Genomic DNA, 25,883 nt, shown 5'->3' with positions numbered 1-25,883 from the left:
CCCATGGCACTTTCTGGGTAGAAATATAGCACCCCTGGCACCCTGAAACTCAAATCATGATGGAATTGGAGAAAGGAACAAGAAGGACTGTCCTGCTGACACAGCCCTGGCAAGAGAGGCTGCACTGACTATGGACTGCATCTGTTGCACCTTGGGCTAGCAAAGAGAGGACTGTGCCTGTGACTCCTATCTTGTGGGTAAATCACTCCTGAGCCTCAGACCAAGTGCCAGTCGGCTGACACCCTGGAACCAGCGCCAGGGCCATCAAACCTGCCCGTGCACATCTGACCCCCAGCACTACTACTGCAGGATTTCCTCCTAAAATGTGGTGGAAATCCTGCAGTACTCGTAGTATGGTGGGCGTAAGACCGCCAGCACTGGCTGTCTACTGGCGCCCGAGGCTTTGGTGGTCTTCTAAAAAGGCCACCAAAGTCATAATGAGGGCCCAAGAGTGTGTTTGATGTGATTACATGCAACCCTGCACGGTAATGGATGTGCATGTGCACCATCAATTCTTGCCAAAGGGCCTGTTGTTCTCCACATTAGGGTATCAAGGCTGAAACCCTTTCCACAAACATAGCTTTTATCTCATGTATTCTAAGCTGTGTGTGACAGTATCACAATGAGTGGCTTCTAGCACCATATTAGACAGAGTGAATCTATGTCAAGGGTTCCGATACCTGAGGAAGACCAATGATCCGCTGGCACGTGACGGTTGGCTGAAACAGAAAGCCTCTATAAATAAGTGACCTTCCTAAGCATCACAGACAAATCTTTTTTAATCGTGTCACAGACACTCTTAATAAATTAAAGTTTAAGTGTCCCACCAGATAAATTTAACCTCTGCTACCTTTTGAACCCATCCCATCTACCCATGCAATTTAAGAGCCCCTAGAAATTGTAACGTCCACTAAAACGAGGTTTGCTTTTGGGTGGGGACCACATGATGACACATGCTACAAACTGTGCATGAGGATTGAAGTTCCAACAAGCTATTCTAGCTTGATTACCTGGGTCCAGAGACCACTTCAGTAACAGTTCATTCTGTATATTAGGTTGGCTATGCCTTGTTGTGTGCCTTGTTCCCATAGATAGGGTGATTTACAAACAAACACTCAAAGACGGCCTTAGGAAGAGGCGCGCACAAACACTTGAAGACACTCTTAGTCCTTTTGACAAGCTTACAAACAAAGACTCACAGTCAGAGACATACTTCCATAGAATATACTATGGGTGTGCGGGCAGCTCCTCTCCGCTGGCGGAGCTAATGGAGTTTTTGGAACTCCGCGCTCCTCTTGAAGCACTGAGTTAGTTAAATACTCTGCTAGCCACACCTTCGGAGAGGACCTCACCCAGCGCGTGCTGCAGCCCAGTATGGCCTCCACAGCGCAAGCACATACAGTCTGCGCTTGCACTGTGCAGCCAATAACTGGGCTGCAGCACGCACCAGAGCCGGGTGCAGAGACCAGACTGAGGCGCGACAATGCGGGAGGGGAGGACCCTCTGGAAGACCCAGGTAAGTTCTTGTCTCTTTCTTTGTTTTTTTGTCATTGTTTGTGCACACTGGTGCACAAAAAAGGACTGAAACTTCCACTTTCGCTGCCTACGGCCCCGGCCTGAAGTCAGACCAGGGACATAGGCAGTAAAAGCTGCTGTTTCAGGCCTCGTGTGCACCGGCCTGTCCTGTGTGCACTGCACCGGGGGAAGGGTGGTGCACAACAGGCCTGGCAGCTTTTGCTGACTACGGCCCGGGCCTGGATTCAGGCCAGGGCCATAGGCAGCAAAAGAAACTTGCCATTTCAGGGCTCTTGTGCACTGTCTTGTCCTGTGTGCAGTGCACATGGGGCAGGCCAGTGCACAAGAGGAAAACAAAATGATGTTGGAAGGAGTGCTGACAATGCAAACACTCACCCCCAGTCACAGATCAGGGTTTAATCCATCGTTTTTTGCTGCCCATGCCATTCCAGTTTGGACCCAACCATATCCAAATCAGTATTGACCCTGTTCCCTATGGGAATAGTCCAGCCCGAACTGCCAGGCCAGGTCTTCCCTGGACTGGAAACAAGCATTCTGGGGCCGGTTTCGGGGTTTCACCCCTCAGCAGCCAGGCTAGCTTGAATCCAGTGGCATGGGAAGCACGGGACCCACGTCTGGGCATACCCTTCCCACTTAGGGCGACATTAGCAAAACAAAATGATGATGGACGGAGTGCTGACAATGCAAACACTCACCCCCAGTCACAGATCGGGGTTTAATCCATCGTTTTTTTGCTGTCCATGCCATTCCAGTTTGGACCCAACCATATGCAAATCAGTCTTGACCCTGTTCCCTATGGGAACAGTCCAGCCCGAACTGCCAAGCCATGTCTTCCCTGGACTGGAAACAAGCATCCTGGGACCGGTTTCGGGGTTTCACCCCTCATCAGCCAAGCTAGCTTAAATCCAGTGGCATGGGAAGCACGGGACCCACGTCTGGGCATACCCTTCCCACTTAGGGCGACATTAGCAAAACAAAATGATGATGGACGGAGTGCTGACAATGCAAACACTCACCCCCAGTCACAGATCTGGGTTTAATCCATCGTTTTTTTGCTGCCCATGCCATTCCAGTTTGGACCCAACCATATGCAAATCAGTCTTGACCCTGTTCCCTATGGGAACAGTCCAGCCCGAACTGCTAAGCCAGGTCCTCACTGGACCGGAAACAAGCATCCTGGGACCGGTTTCGGGGTTTCACCCCTCATCAGCCAGGCTAGCTTGAATCCAGTGGCATGGGAAGCACGGGACCCACGTCTGGGCATACCCTTCCCACTTAGGGCGACAAAGCAAAAACAAGTGATGGACGGAATGCTGAACATTGTCATTCAGTAATTTGCTTTGGCACAATTATGCAAACTTTCAGGAAATTTAAGTAAAATTACAAATAATTACCCAAGATGCAAATCCATATTTTAGCACTACGTTTTAGTTCAAAGTGCATTTTTGCACCAATTTTTGATGCCAAGATGCATTTCCTGATAAAAAAGTTGAAAAAATACAAGTGCTGTGAAACACAGCTACTCACCTTCTGGCTGTGCGCATTGTTCCTAAGCTATAATTGTGCTGCTAACAGCGGCGTAATAATGTGACGTGGTGCATTTAGTAATTTCACAAATTTTGCATAACAAGCATGACACAAAGGGCCATATGTACGAAAGCTTTTTCCCATAGACACAGAATGGGTAAAATCCTTTCGTACATCTGGCCCAAAATTCCTGAAATTAGGCCACAAGCACCCAACAGTGTCTTATTCCTATACACAGACATACAGGTCGCAACCATGGACAGTATTTTTCATCGCACATAAAGGTCTTCAGACAAACACTGTTTGGAGCTGGAGATGGGACAGGAAGAGATAGAGAAGCATCAAGTAGGGCAAAGCTGAGGGACTAAGGGGTTCTTAAACCTGCTGAGGGCAGGTGGAGCCCGGAGACATAAGGGCAGAACATTCCATGCTGTAAATGCCAGAACAGACGACACGCGACCTCGAATCCAGGCTTCATTAAAGATGGGGCGGTCACTGTTGAACAATGTGTGTGGGAGCGAAGAGTGTGAGAAGGAAGGTACCAGGAAAATAGAGAAGGCATGTAGGTTCCTGGCCCAGACCTATAAATGGTTTTATGACTAGGGGAACCAAGCCTCAAACAGGATTCTTTTGACAAATGGCAGCCAGGGAAGCTGATGGAGATGTAAGGAAATGGGCGATCTCCTCTTAAGCACCAAGACCGACGGGCATATTTCCAAGACCGTAGCGCCAGCGGAGCATCAGTTTTACAAGGCGTCAAAATGCAGCCACTTTTTGTGGCTTAACGCCGCTTTGTAAATACGTCCCCTTAACACACTGCACTTTGCTTGTAAAAGGTGTGCAATGAGTGTTGCTGTCGGCGTGCCACGGCAACATCCACTGCATTTTGACGCTGCCCCAGATTTACAAGATTTCGCAAACCTGAGGCAGCATCAATAACTAACGCCACCCCAGGGGTGGCAGAAGCACGGAGCAACGAGGGGAAATGCTTTAATTTCGCCTCCTTTTTTGCTCTTTCTATGTGTGCTGCATTCTGCAGCACACATAGAAGGAGCAAATCACCATTAAAGATCGTTTTTGTGCAGGAAGGTGTGTCTTCCTGCACAAAACCAATATCTCCCACAACGCAGCCATCCTTGCACCATGGCACAAGGGTGGTTGCATTGACAATCAGCAGCTAATTTAGCGCCGACACGGAGAGAAACACAGGTATGCGCCATATTCTTTTAAGTACGACGCATCCCTGCGTTTTAGAAGTGAGGCAGAGCGGCGCTGCCAATTTTGGCACAGTGGCCGCGCTGCACCACTTCTAGTAACTATGCCCCTTAGAGCGCTGCCGCAATTTGTACCACTTGAAGTCTGTGCAGTAAGTACTTTAGTAGGCCAACTACCAGCTGCACTAATCAAGCCTGGAAATGATCTAATCGTGCCCAAGGCTTTCCTGGAGGATGATGTAAGGCATGGAAGAATATATGAAATGGTTCTTAAGAGACAAAAACTAGTAGTGCTTAGAACTTAAGAGATGAATACAGGTGGTGGTTAGAACTTAACTTAAGAGATGAAAACTGGTGGTGGTTAGAACTTAAGAGACAAAACTGGCCGTGGTTAGAAGTTGGACAGGTTCTTCAGAGGATAGCTTGGAATCAGAAATGATCCCAAGGTTTCCTGCCTGTTGAGTGGGAGAAGGAATGGCGTCTAAGATCTCAGGCCAAGAAACCTGCTGTGGTGTTGGCAGTCGTGATCGTATCGTGGCACCAAAGAGGGCCAAACTTTGGAGCACAACACAATGTGAAACAGTGTCAAAAGCAGCTGATAGATCAAGCAAAACCAGGGCTGTGGTAACCCTATAGACAAAGAGGTCCATAAAGAAACACCCACAGACAGCCTCACCCCAGAGTGAGACCGACACCTAGGCAAACACCCACAGACAGCCTCACACCAGAGTGAGACCGACACCTAGGCAAACACCCACAGACAGCCTCACCCCAGAGTGAGACCGACACCTAGGTAAACACCCACAGATAGCCTCACCCCAGAGTGAGACAGGCACCTAGGCAAACACCCACAGACAGCCTCACCCCAGAGTGAGACAGACACCTAGACAAACACCCACAGACAGCCTCACCCCAGAGTGAGACAGATACCTAGGCAAACACCCACATACAGCCTCACCCCAGAGGGAGACAGACACCTAGGCAAACACCTACAAACACACATACTGTCATAGACCGAAAGGAATACAGGCAAACACCCAGAGACAGACATGTTGCCATAGGCAGAGTTTTACAAGGCAACACCCAAAGAATGAGGGGTGTACAGACACACACCAAGAGACAGACATGTTCCCTTAGACAGAGCTGTTTGCACACACACACCCAAAGAGTGAAGGGTTTACAGACACACTTCAATGACAGACATGATCCAATAGACGGAGGGGTTTACAGACAAACACCGAAAGACTGAGGGGTGTACAGACACACTCCAACAACAGACATGTTCCCATAGACAAAGGTTTACAGACAAACAGACAAAGACTGAGGGGTGTACAGACACACTCCAACGACAGACATGTTCCCATAGATGGAGGGGTTTACAGACAAACACCCAAAGACTGAGGGGTGCAGAGACACACTCCGACAGATATGTTCCGCTAGACAGAGAGGTTTACAGAGAAACACCCAGAGACTGAGGGGTGTACAGACACACTCCAGCGACAGACATGTTCACTTAGACAGAGGTGTTTATACACACACACCCAAAGACTGAGGGGTTTACAGACAAACACCCAGAGACTGCGGGGTGCAGAGACACACTCCGACAGACATGTTCCGCTAGACAGAGAGGTTTACAGACAAACACCTAGAGACTGAGGGGTGTACAGACATACACCAACAGACAGACAGTTTCCATAGATAGAGGGGTTTACAGATAACAGGCCACACAGACTTGAGCCCACAAAGAGGTGTATTAAGAAACACTCACAGTCTGTCTCATCCCAGAGAGTGAGACAGACACTTAGACAAACACTATCAGGCAGACTTGTACCATAGACAGTGAGGTCTACAAACACCCAAATAAAAGACTGAAGCCTCGTGAGAGAGATTTATCGGCTTACAGTCGCTAACACATCCCGGAAGCATACAGTCCCTCACCTACATGTAGACAGGTCTGTCTCTGCCACACAAACATCCACTGTTACAGACACCTGTCTGTCTCTCCCACACAAACATCCACTGTTACAGACAACTGCACTGTTACAGACACCTATCTGTCTCTCCCACTGTTACAGACACCTGTCTGTCTCCCCCACACAAACATCCACTGGTACAGACACCTGCACTGTTACAGACACCTGTCTGTCTCTCCCACTCAAACATACACTGTTACAGACACCTGTCTCTCCCACACAAACATACACTGTTAAAGACACCTGTCGGTCTCTCCAATACAAACATATGCTGGTACAGACACTTGTCTGTCTCTACCACTGTTACAGACACTTGTCTGTGTCTCCCACACAAATATACACTGTTACAGACACCTGTTTGTCTCGCCCACTGTTACAGACATCTGTTTGTGTCTCCCACACAAACATGCACTGTTACAGACACCTGTCTCTCTCTCCCACACAAACATACAGACACCTGTCTCTCTCTCCCACACAAACATATACTGGTACAGACACGTGTCTGTCTCTCCCACACAAACATACTTTGTCACAGATACCTGTCTGTCTCTCCCACTGTTAGTTACAGACACGTGTCTGTCTCTCACACACACATATACACTGTTACAAACACCAGTCTCTCTCTCCCACACAAACATACACCATCACAGACACCTGTCTGTCTCTCCCACTGTTACAGACACCTGTCTCTCCCACACAAACATACAGTTACAGACACCTGTCTGTCTCTCCCACACAAACATATTCTGTTACAGACACCTGTCTGTCTCTCCCACACAAACATACTCTGTTACAGACACCTGTCTCTCTCCCACACAAGCATGCACAGTCACAGACATCTGTTTTCAGAACCCCCCCCCCCCCCACACACACACACAAAACATATATAGACACCGATACTCGGAAGTGAGGGATCACATGCACACCCTACAGACAAATACTCAAAGTCGAGACTCTACAAAGACAGACTTACAGAGCCTCTTACACAGACTCACTGAAAGACCTACATAGAGTTACAGACAGAGTTAAAAGTCAGAAAGACAGAGATATTCAAAGCCCAGAAACACGCAGACCCTCGAGTTATCCCCCAATAGCACAGAGCCCTGATTGACACCTGCACCGGGACAGACAGACCTCCAGGGACACATGTATCTGGGAACATGCCCATACAAAGGCACCAAGGCAGTTACACTTCCGGTCAGACATCCGCAGACACCCCCGGACAGACTCCCGAGACTCCCACAGACTGCTGTGGCCCCTCCGACCCTCACCTTGGACAGCTTCCTGCGGCGGGGGATCTTGGTGCAGTTGCCCATCCTTCAGCCTCGGCCCTCCTCCCCCTCGGGCATCCTCTGCCCCCCAGGCCCGTCCCTCCGCGGGCGCGCAGCTCTCATGCCCCCGGCCCCGGCCTCCCTTCCCCGCGGGCTTTTTTTAGACGAGATATTCCGCCGCTTTGGGTTTTTCTCTAATGCTTTTAGGATTTCGCATCTCGTTTTTTGCTCCAATATCTCCAGAATATGAGGGGAGCGCGGCAGCCTTAATCCTGCAACTCGGATTACAATAAAACTCATCCCGGGTGATGGGGGGGAGGAACTGCCAGGGCTGTGGAAAGAGAGGAGAGGGGTAGTACCTGTCAGGGCTGTGGGGAGGTAGGAAAGGGCCTGCCATACACTGAGGGGAGAGGGCCTGTCAGACGCTGAGGAGAGAGAGGAGAGGGCCTGTCAGACGCAGAGGGGAGAGAGGAGAGGGTCTGTCAGACACTGAGGTGAGAAGGCCTGTCAGGGCTGTGGGGAGAGAGGAGAGGGGAGAGGGTCTGTCAGAGGCTGAGGGGAGAAAGGAGAGGGGAGAGGGCCTGTCATACACTGAGGGGAGAGGGCCTGTCAGACACTGAGGGGAGAGGGCCTGTCATACACTGAGAAGAGGTAGGAGAGGGCCTGTCAGACGCTGAGGAGAGAGAGGAGAGGGCCTGTCAGACGCTGAGGGGAGAGAGGAGAGGGTCTGTCAGACACTGAGGTGAGAAGGCCTGTCAGGGCTGTGGGGAGAGAGGAGAGGGGAGAGGGTCTGTCAGAGGCTGAGGGGAGAAAGGAGAGGGGAGAGGGCCTGTCATACACTGAGGGGAGAGGGGAGAGGGCCTGTCATACACTGAGAAGAGGTAGGAGAGGGCCTGTCAGACGCTGAGGAGAGAGAGGAGAGGGCCTGTCAGACACTGAGGAGAGATAGGAGAGGGCCTGTCAGACGCTGAGGAGAGATAGGAGAGGGCCTGTCAGACGCTGAGGGGAGAGAGGAGAGGGTCTGTCAGACACTGAGGGGAGAGGGCCTGTCAGGGCTGTGGGGAGACCGCAGCAGGAAGAGAGGGGGAGGGGAACAAAGTCTGGGAAAGGGGCCATCATAGGCTGGGGAAACACCCCTCTCACCCCACTCACAACACACCCACTCTCTCCCAGTCTGAGGTTGTCACCTACTTGCAAGGTACAGCACCCAGTTACCCCAACACCCCTCTCCACCCTTTCCTCCTACCACCACCCCAAACCTAGACGACTCCAACCAGCACCCAATCCCAGGTATCTCCCTCAACCGAACCACGCACAAGTCTCCTCCAAAGCGGACGCGGGCTATCAGGAACAATATGCCTGATTACGATCTTGGCGGACGGGGTTACTCCCTCACAAACGCGGCCAATGTTCCATCCGCCGTATTACAAGCACCCCTAGGATATAATGGAACCGTAATTTGGCCGATAGGATATCTGTCACATTTGTAACCCCGCCCACCAAGAGCGTAATAAGGAACTAAGGTGGTCATTATGAACTCGGCGGGTTCGGCGCTGGTGGTCTACAAAAGACCGCCAGAGCGTTGAAGACCCTGCAGGCCACATTACCAACATTCCGCTGGGCTGGCTGGCGGAAACAGTGTTTCTGCCAGCTGGCCCAGCGGAATGCAGGTAATTACCGCCACCGCCGGCATGGGGGCCCAGGCCGCCATGTTCATAATGAGGGCCTAAATCTCTATAATAACCAAAACCCCTGACTCCTCTCTCATAAAATCAGTCACCTCACCTCTAAGCGCCATGCTGCAAACTGTTACAAATGGGGTCTCTAGTGAGCAGTGTTTTACACCCTGTCCAAGCACGGGCTGCAATCCTAGTCAGGGTAAGAGAATCACAGAGCTAAGATAACTCCAGCTCAGCCCCTCTGTAGTTTGGCTTAAGCAGTCAGGTTTATCTCAAAGTCAATATGTAAAGTATTTCTACACACACACACACACACACACACAATAACACAGTGAAAACACCAGAAAAGTACTCCACAAAAAGTACTCCACTTTTCCTGCTCAGGAAGACCCATCTGCATGTAGATGATGCAGATGCAACTGAGTGTCCTGTGTTTATGGCTGTCTGGGTGGAATGCACCAGGGGAGCTGTCACGTAGCACTGAGGAGACGTGGATTGGAGACAGGCTGTAAGGCGCAGGTGTCAGGAAGAGCAGGGAAATGCCTACTTTCTAAAAGTGGCATTTCTGCAACAGTCATAAAAAATCCAACTTCACCAGTGACTAGGATTTCGTACTAACATTCCAATCATACCAAATATGACAAGTCTATTCCTCTCAGATCAGAAATTACCACTTAAAAGCATATAAGGGAATCTCTAGTGCTAACCTATGAGAAGAGCAGGCTCCACAGTAGTGAAAAACGACTTTGGGGGTTTTCACAACCAGGACATGTCCTGCCTTTTGTTTACATAGCACCCTGCCCTATGGGTTACCTAGGGCATACCTTAAGGGTGACCTATATGGAAGAAAAGGGGAATTTAAAGCTTGGCTAGTAGTTTTAAATGCCAAGCCGAGGTAGCAGTGTAACTGCACACACAGGTCTTGCAATGGCAGGTCTGAGACATGGTTAAGGGGCTACTTATGTGAGTGGCACAGTCTGTGAGGCAGGCCCACTAGTAGCACTTAATTTACAGGCCCTGGACACCTCTAGTCCACTTTACTAGGGACTTACAGGTCAATTAAATATGATAATTAGGTAGGAGTCAATGCTACCATGTTTTTAGGGGAGAGAGCACAAGCACTTTAGCACTGGTTAGAAGTGGTAAAGTGTGCAGAGTCCTAAAACCAGCAAAAATTAGATCAGAAAAATGAAGGGAGGCAGGCAAAAATATGGGGGAAGACCACCCTACGGCTGTCAGGTCTAACACGTCCCCCCCCAGCTGAAAGTAGGGAGAGCCACCCAACCGCTTAAGAGCTCTCTTCACTAAGGTAGAAGAATCTGGAGAGACCATCAGCATTGGCGTGGTCAGTCCCCGGGCGATCCTCCATCGTAAAGTCCATTCCCTGTAGGGATATGGACCACCTCTAGAGTTTAGGATTTTCACCCCTCATCTGCCTGAGCCATCTGAGGGGCCTGTGGTCTGACTGAACCCAGAAGTGAGTCCAAAACAGGTATGGTCTCAGCTTCTTCAGGACCCAGACCACAGCAAATGCTTCTTTTTCAATGGCACTCTACCTCTCTTCTGCTAATGAAGGCTACTGGTTTTAGGACTTTACCACTGCTGACCAGTGCTAAAGTGCAAGTGCTCTATGTCTAAATTGGATTGGTAATTGGTGTAGCCCTGACTGACATACTTGGTTTACTAATAAGTCCCTAGTAAAGTGCACTAGAGGTGCCCAGGGCCTGTAAATCAAAAGCTACTAGTGGGCCTGTAGCACTGATTGTGCCACCCACAAGAGTAGCCCTGTAAACATATCTCAGATCTGCCAGTGCAGTGTCTGTGTGTGGAGTTTTGCACTACCAGTTCGACCTAGAAAGTGTACCCACTTGCCAGGCCCAAACGTTTCCTTTTCCTACATGTAGATCACCCCTAAGGTAGGCCCAAGGCAGCCCATGGGCAGGGTGCAGTGTATTTAAAAGGTAGGATATGTACTGGTTTGTTTTATATGTGCTGATAGTGAAATACTGCCTAATTCGGTTTTAACTATTACACGGCCTATCTCATAGGTTAACATGGGGAGTGTCTTTTAAGTGTAATTTCCCAGGGGGAGCAGATAGAGATATGTGTTTGGAGTCTCTGAACTTACAGTTTAAAAATACATATTTTAGTAGAGTTGGCTTTTGGATTGCCTGTTTGAGAATGCCACTTTTAAAAAGTAGGCATTTTCTTGCACAAACCATTCTGTGCCTCTGCCTGCTTGTGTATTCCATGTCTGGGTCAGACTGACAGTTGGGCTGTTTGTGAATTCCCTCTAGACAGTGACACAAAGGGGCCTGGGGTGTGTCCTGCATTTCCTGATGAGTCAGCCTGGGCTAAAGTGGGAGGGAGGAGATGACACCTGCATTTGAAAGCTCTGTGGCTGTCCTCACACAGTGCAGTCTCCAACCCCCTAGAGAGTGCCTGGGGCAGGGCAAGGAAGAGGCAGGGTCTTCTGCACTAGAAAAAATGTCCTTTGAAGCTTGCCTACTTCAAAGGAAGACATGAGTATAAGTATTGGACTGCTAACCCCACCACTTCAGAACACTTCTGGATTGAGGGCATTCTGCCAGGAAGATGAGCTGGTAGCTGTAGGACGGGCTGGCACTCTGTCTGTTGGTTTGCTGTGCTGGCCTGCTGCTTGCTGCTTCTGTCCTGAGAGTTTGAAGGTTCTCCAAGGACGTGAACTGAGCTGGCCTCCTGTTGTGAAGTCTCAGGGATATCAAAGTCTTCATTTGCCAGTGCCTGGGCTCTTCTGCTGAGAGACCTGACTTGCTAAGTGGTGCCAAATCCAGTCTCTGAGCCCTTAGAAGTGGAAGCTGATAACGTGAGTGAAAATCCATGCACCATGGCCGTCGTGGCAGAAAAATTGACTCAGTGCATGCACCGCTGCTGAAAAATTAACGCAGCAGCAATGAAATCAATGCATTGCCAGCTCAGCAGGGATTCATCATTGCTGTGCGTCTGGATTTTCCAAAGCATCATCCCTGGGCATCATTTCTCTACATCAGCACTGCTCAGTAACCAGGAATTGACACATCCCTAGTCCGGTGGGAAAAGAATCCACGCAACACCAGTCGAGTGGGAAAGAATTGACACATCACCAGAGAGGAGGGAAAAGAATCCACGCATCGCCTGTCCAGAGTGAAAATGATCAATGCATAGCTTGCTTTTCTGATGCATCACCTCCTTTGCGGCCCACATCATCTTTGTTTTTGATGCATCCAAGGTACTGTGTGTTAAAGGAGACAACCACTGTTTACTCAGGGTTAAGGCTCTTTTAAACCTTTCAAAAGTGCAAACTTTATTTGTATATGTTGGTTTTTTGTCATTTGGTCTTGTTTGATTTAGATAAATACTGGCTATTTTTCTAAACCCGTGTGGAGTCCTTTTGTAGTGTTTTCACTGTGTTACGGTGTGAGTTTGTGCAAATACTTTACACATTGCCTCTGAGATTAGCTAGACTGCTTGTGCCAAGCTACTAAAGAGGTGGGCAGGGGTTATCTTAGGTGTGTGACTCCCTTACCCTGACTAGAGTGAGGGTCCCTACTTGGACACGGTGTAAACTGACTGCCAACCTGAGACCCCAATTCCAACATGCCCCAGATACCTTTTTAGACACTCTGGTGCTTGCCCAGAGGTCCATCTCCTCAGCAAACATCTTGGGATCAGTCAGCTTACTGTCACTGAATCTTTGGCAATACTTTTCAGGGCTCAGTCCAAATTTGACAATCAAAATAGCATTCATGAGAGTGTACTTGCTCTGGTCTCCAACTTCTAATGTCAGAAGTGTGTCCTTCACAAGTGTAGGCATGTTTTTCCACAGACCCACCCCCAGTGCTCTTCCAGAACCCCATGTATCTTCAGTGCAACTCTATAAGCAGAAAACCACTTATCAATGTCACCTCCCACCTCATAACTGGGCACCAAGTCCTTGGGTATACAAACCTTCTTGTCTCCATCAGGTACTGTGTGTATGCTGCCACCATCACTGCTGGACTCAGACTGCCTAGCTTCGAGGTCTAGCTCTTCCAAACTCAGCTCATGAGCCAGACATACTTTCCTTTCTGCAAAGGCTCTTTCAGCTGTGCTCTCCTCTGCCTCTATTTTTAATTTTGTCATCTGCGGCTGAAATTCTCTCTCCTCTTTCCTTTCCTTTGTGGTCAGGCAGAGGCTTACAACACTGCTCACTGCTCTCACAGGTAGCACAATGACAGAGGTGTCCCTCTTCACCACTGCAGGGAGCTCCTCAGAAGAACCATTGACAGGCTTTTCCAACTCATCATCCCCCTGGGTGAAGGGCTTTGCCCAGACTCTCAGCACGTTTTGCAACTCCACCTTTTTGGTGGCTCCTCGGGTAGGTACCCCCATCCCTTTGCAGAAGAATTTAAACTGGCTCACACTGTAATCCTCCAGTTTAACCAGCTCAGACTCCATGGCTCCACTTGTAGAACCAGCCAGGAACATAATTTATAGGATGAATTAAAAAATGGGAAACAGGAAAAAATTGCAGAAGAAGAAAAAAAAATCGAAATGGTGTTTCAATGTGGGTAGGTAGTGTACACATAGCTATTGTATGGCAGTGCACAAACACAGGTGCTGTACTCACTGCTGAATGCCAATCTTAGGAATTGTGACTCTAGTTGGCAGAGGTATGCACCCTGTCCAAGTAGGGACCACAATTCTAGTCAGGGTAAGTCGCAACACAACCTAAATTATCATTTGCTCACCCTCCCGTAGCTTGGCACAGTGCAGGCAGGCTTAACTTAGAAGCCTGATCCTAAGGCTGTCAAGTCTAACAGGGACCCTCACTCTAGTCAGAGTAAGGGAGTCACACAGGTAACATAACCCCTGCTCAGCCCCATGGTAGCTTGGCTCAAGCAGTTAGGCTTATCTCATAGGCAATGTATTTGTACACACACACACAGACACACACCCACAAACATACCCCACACCAGTTTAGATAAATAGCCAATATTTATCTGAGTAAAACAAGACCAAATCGACACAACTCCAACATACACAAGTAAAGATATGAATATTAAATCTCAGTAAAGTGCTTAGAAACAAAATAGCTCCAAATGGGTCTCTCAAGACGTCTTGACGGAGTTGTTTCCAATAGTCTGACACCACACGTGAGAGAGTGTGGGCGGGTCACGGAGTCGCACAGACCCCAGGTACAGTACCTTTGGAAAACGAAGAAATAAAGAAGTTGCATGGAGCTGGGGAGGTGAGGCATCACTGGAGCCGGTGCGGCGTCGGTTCCGTACTGCTACCGGGGAGATGAGGTGTCGGTTCCTTACTGCTAGGTAGAGGAGGTTCCTTACGGTTGCAGCGGAGGTGATGTGGCCTCGGTGGCGAGGCATCGGTTCCTTATGATCCAGCGGTGTCGATGATTCGACGGTGTAAATGAATCCAGCAAGTCAAGGCGAGAGGCGTCGACTTCACGTGTTGCCATCAAACCACAGGGCCACAGGTGCTGCGGCGGACTCGGATGTCACGGACGTTGGTGACATTGCACTTGGGACGCACGCTGTGGCTGGACTTCGGAGGAGCTGCATCATATTCAATCGTGGTCATTGCACTCAGCAGGGACCACAGCTCTGGCACGGGCAGGGTCATGGAGTTGGACAGCGGTGCCGCTGCCGAAGTTACTCTGGAGTCGATGTACTTGGTTTCTTCTTGGTTGCACTAGACCTCACTCCCAGCGGCTTAGGGACTGGATTTGGCATCACTTGCCAAGACAGGACTCTCAGCAAGAGAGCCCAGATGGTGGCAGACAAAGTCTTTAATGTCCCTGGCTCTTCTAACAGGAGGGAAGCTCAGTCCAAGCCCTTGGAGAACCTTTGGAAGCAGGATGTAGAAAGCAAAGTCCAGCCCTTTCACTCCCAGGACAGAAGCAGCAAGCAGCAGGCCAGGCAGAGTGGTGGTCCCTCCTACAGCATCCAGCTCTCCTTCCTGGCAGAATGTCCTCAGTTCAGAAGGATTCTAATGTTGTGGTCTCAGAGATACAGTACGTATACTCATTCCTGCCTCCAAAGTAGGCAAACCTCAAAGGAAAGTCTTTGTAGTGCACAAGAGTCTGTCTTTTCTGCCCTGGCCCCAGACACACTCTAGGGGGGTTGGAGACTGCTCTGTGTAAAGACAGGCACAGCCCTATTCAGGTGCAAGTGTCAGCTCCTCCCACTACTCTACACAGGAAGACCCATCAGGATATGCAGGACACTCCTCAGCTCCCTATGTGTGACTGTCTAGAGTGAATTCACAAATAGCTCAGTTCTACAGCCAGGCAGGGGCACAGATTGGTTAAGCAAAAAAATGCCCACTTTCTATAAGTGGCATTTTCAAACAGACAATTTAAAAAACAACTTTACTAAAAGATGTATTTTTAAATTGTTAGTTCAGAGACCCAAAACTCCATATCTCTTCCTGCTCCCAATGGGAAATTATCCTTGAAAGATATTTCAAGGCGATCACCATGTTACCCTATGTGAGTGATAGGTCTTGCAATAGTGATAGCCAAAGTTAGCAGTATTTCACTATTAAGACATGTAAAACACACCATTACATGCCCTACCTTTTAAACACACATCACCCTGCCCATGGGGCTACCTAGGGCCTACCTTAGGGGTGACTTACATGTATTAAATGTAGTAAAAGAGAGGTTTGGGCCTGGCAAGTGGGTGTACTTTCCAGGTTGAATTGGCAGCGCAAAACTGCACACACTGATATTACAGTGGTAAGTCTGAGACATGTTTATAGGGCTACTTATGGGTGGCACATTCAGGCATTTACAGGCCGTGGCCACCCATAGTGCACTTTACTAGGGTCTTACCAGTAAATCAAATGTGCCAATCATGGAAAACCAATTATCAATTTCTTTTAGACAGAGAGCACTTGAACTTTAGCACTGGTCAGCAGTGGTAAAGTGCACAGAGTCCTAAAGCCAACAAAAACGAAATTCAGCACAGGATGAAAAACAGGAGGTCAGAAGCTAAAAAGACAGGGGAAACCACGCCAAGAGCTACCAGGTCTAACAACAACTGTAAATCTGCTGTTAAACACAAACTGGAAACTTCAGACATCATCTGTCAATATCATATTGACCTCTTAATCCTGACTGAGACCTGGTACAGTAAAACATCCCACACCACATCTGGTCTTCTACTTCCTCCAAACTAAGCCTTAATCAGGAAGGACGAGCAGGCAGTGTGGGGCGGTGTCACAGTCCTCTACAAAGATTTGCTGCAGCGCACGGAGATGCTAATAGCCCTCTTCCCCAGGTTTCAATGCCTCACTCTAGGCCTACATGCTCCACACAACTCTCCTTTCAGAACAAATGCAATCTACCACCCACCAGGTGATAACACGGCCTTTGTCGAGGAATGCCCTGACCTCAAAAGTAGCCAAATCACTCGGAGCGAAGACTTTGCCTTTCTGGGAGACTTCAACCATCACTGGGGCATAACTGAAGACTCTACAGTGACCCTCTTCCCTATCCGTTCTCCTCAACAATGACTTAATCCAACATAACCTCAAGCCCACACACACTAAAGACCCCATACTAGACCCAATAATCTCCAAAGACTAAAGCTCTCACTGAATGACACAATCTCGGTAGACTGATATGATCACTCCCTCATTCCCTTCACCCTATGACTCTCTTGCACCGTGGTAATGGGTCAACCGAAACAAGCAACTACCTGGTTTCAAGACACCAGTACAATTAGTAACACTGTTCAAAAGATGCTACCCACTATCAGCCCCACCACAAAGGTGAATGACGTGACCACACACAGCTAGAATGCCTCTCTGATGTGCTTGATGTTGTAACTCCAAGTCAAAGCAAAAGGAAACGACCTAAACCACCAGTACCATGGCTCAATAAGGCCTTTCATGAGGAAAGGAAAGCCTAAGAATCGCCCTCCACCACTAACCTCACCTGCCTCAGAAATGCTAGGTCCTTATACAAAAAAAACACATCTTCTTAGACTCAGATAAGAACTGACGAAGTAACTCTTCGATCTGGTAAAAAACAGACAACCCCTCTGCACCCACATCCATCGAATTTGATGACCCACCATCAAAAGCAGAGGAGTTTCGACAGTTCTTTCACTCCAAAGTTCAACGGCTTCCACATCATGACATCCATCCTACTTCTGCCCTGGTAAACAAATTCAAACACACTTGGAAACTATTTAATACCATTACAGAGGAAGACTTACTCAAAAACCCTCAAACTACTTTGTAGACCCAATATAAGGCGACATTGCCATAGACATTTATCCTCAAATGCTTGCCCACTAGACAAAACTGGTGAATCTCTCTCTCAGCCAAGGAACATTTCCTGACTACTTCAAAACTGGACGTCACCCTTCCCTAAAACCCTCTCTGCAGATACTGACTTCATCAACTATCACCCAATTTCCAACCTGCTTTTCCTTTTAAAAATCATTGAAAGATGTATAATTGAACGATTCATGCAACACATCAAAAACATCGACTTTCTAGATGCATTTCAATCTAGTTCAATCAGGGCTTCGCACAGAAACTGCTCTATTATAGGTGGTCAATGATGCTCTTTGAATTCTAGGCTCAGACAACCTTTGCCTTCAAATTCTTCTCGACCTATGATCAGCCTTCTATGTGGTCAACCACTTCATGCTCCTGGACACACTCAAAAACCAAATGGGCATTGATGGCAGGGTCCTGAAATGGTTCACTTCATTCCTCATGGGCAGGTCACAGAAAGTTAAAATTAATGACCATCTCTCCTCACCAATTGTGGTGGATCAAGTGGTCCCCCAGGGGTCCATCCTTGCCCCAACCCTATTTAACCTATACATCGAGCCACTCAGAGTTCTTCTTAAGAGGTCAGGGACTTTCTATCATCAACACTCAAACAACACAGTTGTATCAAAAGGTCACCTCACCAAACGATATCTTGCTCCTCACCACTACCTTAAACTCCGTTTAAGACTAGATGACCTCTCATCACCTGCAGCTAAACCCTCCTAAAATGAGTTTTTCCTTACCCCACTTTGAAATCAACACTGCAGTCCTGGATGGACACACACACAACATCCTCAACAGTGAGCCCACCATTGTTGACATTGCCAAGTCTCTGGGAGTCATCCTGGACAAAAGTCTCAACCTACATTCTCAAATCGACTCCATGGCCAAAAATGTAGGCTATCATCATCGTCTTCAGTAAATCCGTTGTTACATTCCAGAGCAAGATCTAAAATCTCTTGCTCATACACTGGTGCTCTCCAGATTAGACTGCTTTAACTCTCTCTCTACTGGTCTCCCCAAAATCCATTTCATCGCAGACACGGTAGCAAGGTACACTTACGGTGCCAAAAGGAATAACCACTTTACACCTATGCTGATCACTCTCCAATGGCTGCCAATTGAAGCCAGGGCTATTTACAAGACTTCTTTCATCATCCAAAATGCTCTGCACACATCCACTCCCCATTACCTAGTGGACAAACTCAAGCCATCCACTGGCTCCAGACCATTGCGAAACGTGGAAGCAATGGTGCTAAAATCCCCTTTCTTCGAAAAGGAACGGCTGATGGCACAGTCCTTCTCAGGTAGCGCAACCACACTCTGGAACTCATTACCTCCAAATCTGCACACAACAACCTTGGGTGACTTTCAAAACCGACCTGAAAACCCTTCTCCTCCAAGGATACTTTAGTTAAGACACATCATTCATCTCTAGGCACAGAGATTCCAGAGGCTCTATCAATGTGTGAGGGGGAGGCGGAGAGGAGCAGAAACAGGGAGATGGCACCACAGAGGCTACAAGTACTCAGAGACAGGGAAAGGGCTTGTCACAGAATTTGTCGGAATCCAGCAGAATTTTAATATAATTCCATATGATTCAGCAGAATCAAACTCTGTCAATTCTGCCCACCCCTAATCCAAACCACTCCACTTTGTTCCAGTCCCAACTTTTTTTAACCTAAGAGGGGGTGCTCTGCTGAGTACGCAAAGAGCTGCTATGAGGAAGGGAGGGTGTCTGCCTCACAGCCAGTCTTCCAGAGCTGAAGGAGCATCAGCTGAAGTCAGCAGTTACTGCTGGAGGACCTGGGGGTCTGTCTAAAGAGCCTTGAAGCCTTCCTGTCTGCAGAGAGAGGGAAGGAGTATGCTTCGTCAGGCAGGTGCAGAGGCTGTCCAGGAGAGGAAGCCCAGCACGTTCCTGGTACCAGGAGCACCATCGAGAGCTGGAGACCCCAGAGAGTGATTCTGGAGTGACTTGTGCCATAAAAGGGGTCCCCGGCTCGTGGTGCAGTTCGCGAATTAGCTTTATCAAGACTAAACCAGGGCATGTATTCTTGTTAGGTGTAACAATCCATCGTGGGATTTAAAGAATGGTGCTGCCAACAAGGATAGGAAAAGTAAATTGCCATTGGAGCTGAAACCTCTGAATGGCTTGGAAGCTGCAACTGCCAGAACTGAGTAGACAACCGCAGCTGACCAGGAGGGTGGCCACAGCTGACCAGGAGGGTGACTGCAACTGACCAGGAGGGCAGTTGCAGCTGACTAAGAGGGCTAACGCAGCTGACCAGGAGGGCGATCGCTGCTGATCAGGAGGCCAGCCGCTGCTGACCATGAGGCTAACCACTGCTGACCAGAAAGGCGGCCACTGCTGACCAGGAGGCCGACCGCACCAGATCAGGAGGGCATCCGCTGCTAAAGTTGGCTGCTGCCAATGACCTGTCTCCCTGAGACTGTCCATGAAACTTGTCATGAATTAGGCCGAGGTCCAGGTCATCAATCTTCAGAGGGGCTCACAGAGCTGGCTGCATTAAGTTCATGAAAACAATAGTGCCCCTCTCACTGGACTTCAGTGATTAAGTTCAAAGTGCTTTTACTCATTCATTAACATTCCACAGCTGCTATTTTCAACAATACATCAGTCCCATTCCTTGCCCTCCCTTCTCCCTGCCACTCCCTGCTGCTGTGCTGCCATATTCAACAACCCCTGTTTACTCCCAAAGACCTGGCATCACCATTGCAGAGGTAATCTGTGAGTCAGTCAGGTGAGCTGGGGGAGGTGCACATGTTTGTGTTCAGAGGTCAGTCACTGGTGTGATGTAATCAGTCACGGACTGATATATGAACACGAAATGGACCCCCTGAGGCCTCATTTTATTCACCAGCAGCAGAGAGGACTCTGCATGTCTTTCTGGCCAGCTATGGCATAATGGTAAATGATGGGGCCCGTGCAGAATGTGGTGGGGGGCTGAGTCTCTCATACCTCACTGACATTCATAGGCCTTGGGCTGAACAGGGACTCCTGAAGGGCAAAGCAGGGCCTGTGCTTTACCCCGAAGGCTCACTCTGAGTAAGAGATGTCTCTGTGCTCACGCCATCCGTAGTCACTTCAACCCATAGACCAGGGGTCTCCAACCTTTCTGTGGTAAGAGTTACTCACATTCAATGAAAGTCATCTCTGATACCGTAATGTTGTGATAACAACCATGTCAGACAGTGTTACCTTAGTGGCCACGATACGCATATTTGCAATCAGTCATCAAGTCAGTGCATCAGGCAGGGTCGCCAGTAGTAATGCAAACATGCCAGTCCATCAGGCAGGGTCGCCAGCAGTATTGTAAACAAGTCAGTGCATCAGGCAGCGTTGCCAGCAATAGTGTAAACACGTCAGTGCATCAGGCAGGGTGGCCAGCAGTAACGTTAACAGGTCAGTGCATCAGGCAGGGTCGCCAGAAGTAATGTAACCAAGTAGGTGCATCAGGCAAGGCCGCCAGCAATAATGTAAAGAAATCAATGCATCAATCACGGTCTCCAGCAGTAATGCAAACAAGTCAGTGCATCAGGCAAAGTCACCAGCAGTAATTTAAACATGCTGGTGCATCAGGCAGGGTCACTAGCTGTAATGCAAACAAGTTGGTGCATCAAGTAGGATCACCAGCAGTAATGCAAACAAGTCAGTGCATCAGGCAGTGTAGCCAGCCGTAATGTAAACAAGTTAGTGTATCAGGCATGGTCACCACCAGTAATGTAAACAAGTGAGTTCATCATGATGGGTCACCAGCAGTATTGTAACCAAGTCAGTGCATCAGACAGGGTTGCCAGAAGTAATGTAAACAAGTCATTGAAACAGACAGGGTCGCCAGCAGTAATGTAAACAAGTCAGTGAAACAGACAGGGTCGCAGGAGTTTTGTAAACAAGGCAGTGCATCAGACAGGGTTGCCAGCAGTAATGTAAACACGTCAGTGCATCAGACAGGGTTGCCAGCAGTAATGTAAACAAGTCAGTGAAACAGACAGGGTCGCCAGCAGTTTTGTAAACAAGCCAGTGCCTCAGGCAGGGTCGCTAACAGTAATGTAAACAAGTCAGTGCATTAGGCAGGGTCACCAGCAGTAATACAAAAAAGTCAGTGCATCTGGCATGGTCACTACCGGTAATGTAAACAAGTCAGTTCATCATGATGGGTCACCAGCACTATTGTAAGCAAGTCAGTGCATCAGGAAGGGTTGACAGTAATAATGTAAACAAGCCAGTGTATCAGGAAGGGTCACCAGCAATAATGCAAATATGCCATTCCATCAGGCAGGGTCGCCAGCAGTAATGGAAACACACCAGTGCATCAGGAAGAGTGGCCAGCAGTAATGTAAACAAGTCAATACATCAGACAGGGTCGTCAACAGTAATATAAACACATCAATGTATCAGGCAGGGTCACCAGCAGTAATGTAAACAAGTCAGTGCATCAGGCAGGGTCACCAGCAGTAAAGTAAACGCATCAGTGCATCAGGCAGGTCACCAGCAGTGATGCAAGCAAGTCAGTGTGTCAGGCAGGGTCACGCGCAGTAATGGAAACAAGTCAGTGCACCAGGCAGGGTCACCAGCAGTATTTTAAAGAAGTCAGTGCATCAGGCAGAGTCACCAGCAGTAATGCAAACTATTCAGTGCGTCAGGCAGGGTTGCCAGCAGTATTGTAAACATGTCAGTGCATCAGGCAGGGTCAACAGCAGTATTGTAATGAAGCCAGTTAATCAGGCAGGGTCGCCAGCAGTATTGTAAACAAGTCAGTGCATCAGAGAGGGTTGCCAGCAGTAACACAAATAAGTCAGTGCATTAGGCAGAGTCGCCAGCAGTAATGCAAACAACTCAGTGCGTCAGGCAGGGTCACCAACAGTAATAAAAAAGTCAGTGCTTCAGCAGGGGTCTCCAGCAGTATTGTAAACAAGTCAGATCATCAGGCAGGGTCACCAGCAGTAATGTAAACAAGTCAGTGAATCAGGCAGGGTCGCCAGCAGTGTTGTAAACAAGCCAGTGCCTCAGACAGGGTCGCTAACAGTAATGTAAACAAGTCAGTTCAGGCAGGGTTGCCAGCAGTATTGTAAACAAGTCAATGCATCAGGCAGGGTTGCCAGCCGTAACACAAACAAGTCAGTGCATCAGGCGGAGTCGCTAGCAGTAATGCAAACAAGTCAGTGCGTCAGGCAGGGTCTCCAGCAGTGATGTAAAGAAGTCTGTGCATCAGGCAGGGTCACCAGCAGTAATGTAAACAAGTTAGTGCATCAGATAGGGTCACCAACAGTAATACAAAAAGGTCAGTGCATCCGGAGGGGTCGCCAGCAGTATGGTAAACAAGTCAGTTCATCAGGCAGGGTCACCAGCAGTAATGTCAATAAGTCAGTGGATCAGGCAGGGTCGCCAGCAGTATTGTAAACAAGACAGTGCATCAGGCAGGGTCACCAGCAATAATGTAAACAAGTCAGTGCATCAGGCAAGGTCACCACCAGTAATACAAAAAAGTCAATGCATCAGGCAGTGACACCAGCAGTATTTTAAAGAAGTCAGTGCATCAGGAAGGGTCACCAGCAGTAATGCAAACAAGTCAGTGCATCAGGCAAGGTCGACAGCAGTATTGTAATGAAGCCAGTTCATCAGGCAGGGTTGCCAGCAGTATAGTAAACAAGTCAGTGCATCAGGCAGGGTTGCCAGCAGTAAAACAAACAAGTCAGTGCATCAGGCAGAGTCGCCAGCAGTCATGCAAACAAGTTAATGCATCAGGCAGAGTCGCCAGCAGTAATGCAAACAGGTCACTGCATCAGGCAGGGTTTCCAGCAGTGATGTAAAGAAGTCAGTGCATCAGGCAGGGTCACCAGCAGTAATATAAACAAGTTAGCGCATCAGGCAGGGTCACTAACAGTAATACAAAAAAGTCGCTGCATCAGGCAGGGTGGTCAGTAGTATTGTAAAGAAGTCAGTGCATCAGGCAGGGTCGGCAGCAGTAATGCAAACAAGTCAGTGCGTCAGACAGGGTTGCTAGCAGTAATGTAAACAAGTTGGTGCGTCAGGCAGGGTCGCCAGCAGTAATGCAAACAAGTCACTGCATCAGGCAGGGTGGCCAGCAGTATTGTAAAGAAGTCAGTGCATCAGGACGGGTCGCCAGCAGTAATGCAAACTAGTAAGTGCGTCAGGCAGAGTCTCCAGCAGTATTGTAAACAAGTCAGTGCATCAGGCAGGGTTGACAGCAGTATTGTAATGAAGCCAGTTCATCAGACAGTATTGTAGACAAGTCAGTACATCAGGCAGGGATGCCAGCAGTAGCACAAACAAGTCAGTGCATCAGGCAAAGTTACCAGCAGTAATGCAAACAAGTCAGTGCGTCAGACAGGGTTGCTAGCAGTAATGTAAACAAGTTGGTGCGTCAGGCAAGGTCACCAGCATTAATGCAAACAAGTCACTGCATCAGGCAGGGTGGCCAGCTGTATTGTAAAGAAGTCAGTGCATCAGGCAGGGTTGCCAGAAGTAATGCAAACTAGTCAGTGCGTCAGGCAGAGGCTCCAGCATTATTGTAAACAAGTCAGTGCATCAGGCAGGGTTGACAGCAGTATTGTAATGAAGCCAGTACATCAAGCAGGGATGTCAGCAGTAATACAAACAAGTCAGTGCATCAGGCAAAGTCACCAGCAGTAATGCACACAAGTCAGTGTGTCAGGCAGGGTCGCCAGCAGTAATGTGAAGTCAGTGCATCAGGCAAAGTCACCAGCATTAATGCAAACAAGTCAGTGCGTCAGGCAGGGTCGCCAGCAGTAATGTGAAGGCGTCATAGCATTAGGCAGGGTCACCAACAGTAATGTAAACAAGTTAGTGCATCAGGCAGGGTCACTAAAAGTAATACAAAAAAGCCGCTGCATCAGGCAGGGTGGCCAGTAGTATTGTAAAGAAGTCAGTGAATCAGGCAGAGTCGCCAGCAGATTTGTAAACAAGCCAGTGCATCAGGCAGGGTAGCTGGAAGTAATGTAAACAAGTCAGTGCATTAGGCAGGATCACCAGCAGCAATGCAAACAAGCCAGTGCATCCGGCAGGGTCACCAGCAGTATTTTAAAGAAGTCAGTGCATCAGGCAGGGTCACAAGCAGTAATGCAAACTAGTCAGTGCGTCAGGCAGGATTGCCAGCAGTATTGTAAACATGTCAGTGCATCAGTCAGGGTCAACAGCAGTATTGTAATGAAGCCAGTTCATCAGGCAGGGTCGCCAGTAGCATTGTAAACAAGTTAGTGAATCAGGCAGGGTTGCCAGCAGTAACACAAACAAGTCAGTGCATCAGGCAGAGTCGCCAGCAGTAATGCAAAGAAGTCAGTGAATCAGGTAGCGTCGCCAGCAGTAATGTAAACAAGTTAGTGCATCAGGCAGGGTCACCAACAGTAATACAAAAAAGTCAGTGCATCAGGAGGGGTTGCAAGCAGTATTGTAAACAAGTCAGTTCATCAGGCAAGGTCACCAGCAGTAATGTAAACAAGTCCCTGAATCAGGCAGGGTTGCCAGCAGTATTGTGAACAAGTCAGTGCATCATGCAGGGTCGCCAGCTGTAATGTAAACAAAGTGTGGGTCACCAGCAGTCATGCAAACAAGTCAGTACATCAGGCAGGGTCACCAGCAGTGATGCAAACAGGAAAGTACATCAGGCAGGGTCGCCAGCAGTAACGTAAGGAAGCCAGTTCATCAGGCAGGGTCACCAGCAGTATTGTAAACAAGTCAGTGCATCAGGCAGGGTTGCCAGCAGTAACACAAACAAGTCAGTGTATCAGGCAGGGTCAGCAGCAGTCATGCAAACAAGTTAATGCATCAGGCAGAGTCGCCAGCAGTAATGTAAAGAAGCCAGTGCATCAGGCGAGGCCACCAGCAGTAATGCAAACAAGTCAGTGCATCATGCAGGGTCCACACCAATATTGTAAAAAGGCTATATCAATGTGGAATGACTCTACATTGACAATACATATCTGCGAGGCCCCTAGAACCAATCTTATATTATTAATAATGTCTTCACAATGCAGTACGATGTATCACTCAAATTTCAGTTCTAAATATTATCACAATAGACATTTTTTCTTGCAGCACGTTTATTAATACTTAGGGGCATATGTATGAGAGCCTTGCGTCACATTTGCGCCACGCAAAGTGGTGTATGCGTGACGCAAGGCTCTGATTTATGAAGCCATGCAAAGCCACATTACATGGCTTTGAGTGGCCTCATAAATCTGGAGTAAGGCAAGGCAGCGTAAACTTTTTGTGTTGCGTTACACTGCGTCAGGGAGGCATTCCAAGGGTGTTGCAGTGGGTGTTCCCACCAACTCCTGAGGGTTTTAAAGCATCCCCAGATTTGCAAGGAT

The 25,883-nt window shown here is 48.5% G+C and overlaps 1 protein-coding gene across 3 annotated transcripts in view; it reads right to left on the bottom strand.

Annotated features, from left to right (window-relative positions):
• LOC138293753 (calcium-binding protein 2-like) overlaps window positions 1-25,883 on the bottom strand; it is a 391,577-nt gene that overhangs the window by 194,729 nt on the left and 170,965 nt on the right. For 2 of the 3 annotated variants that reach the window (XM_069233094.1, XM_069233095.1), the window contains exon 1: window positions 7,522-7,656. The exons of the other annotated variant lie outside the window; for it this stretch is intronic. In XM_069233094.1, coding sequence (XP_069089195.1) covers window positions 7,522-7,566 — 45 coding nt within the window. In that variant the 5' untranslated portion in view covers window positions 7,567-7,656. Of the gene's footprint in view, window positions 1-7,521; window positions 7,657-25,883 lie in introns of those variants that run through there. 3 annotated transcript variants of the gene reach the window in all.

This window comes from Pleurodeles waltl, chromosome 4_2 (assembly GCF_031143425.1).
Source record: "Pleurodeles waltl isolate 20211129_DDA chromosome 4_2, aPleWal1.hap1.20221129, whole genome shotgun sequence".
Taxonomy (NCBI): Eukaryota; Metazoa; Chordata; class Amphibia; order Caudata; family Salamandridae; genus Pleurodeles; species Pleurodeles waltl.
The sequence above is the reverse complement of the archived record's forward strand: the minus strand, read 5'-3'. Positions and strand labels throughout refer to the sequence as shown.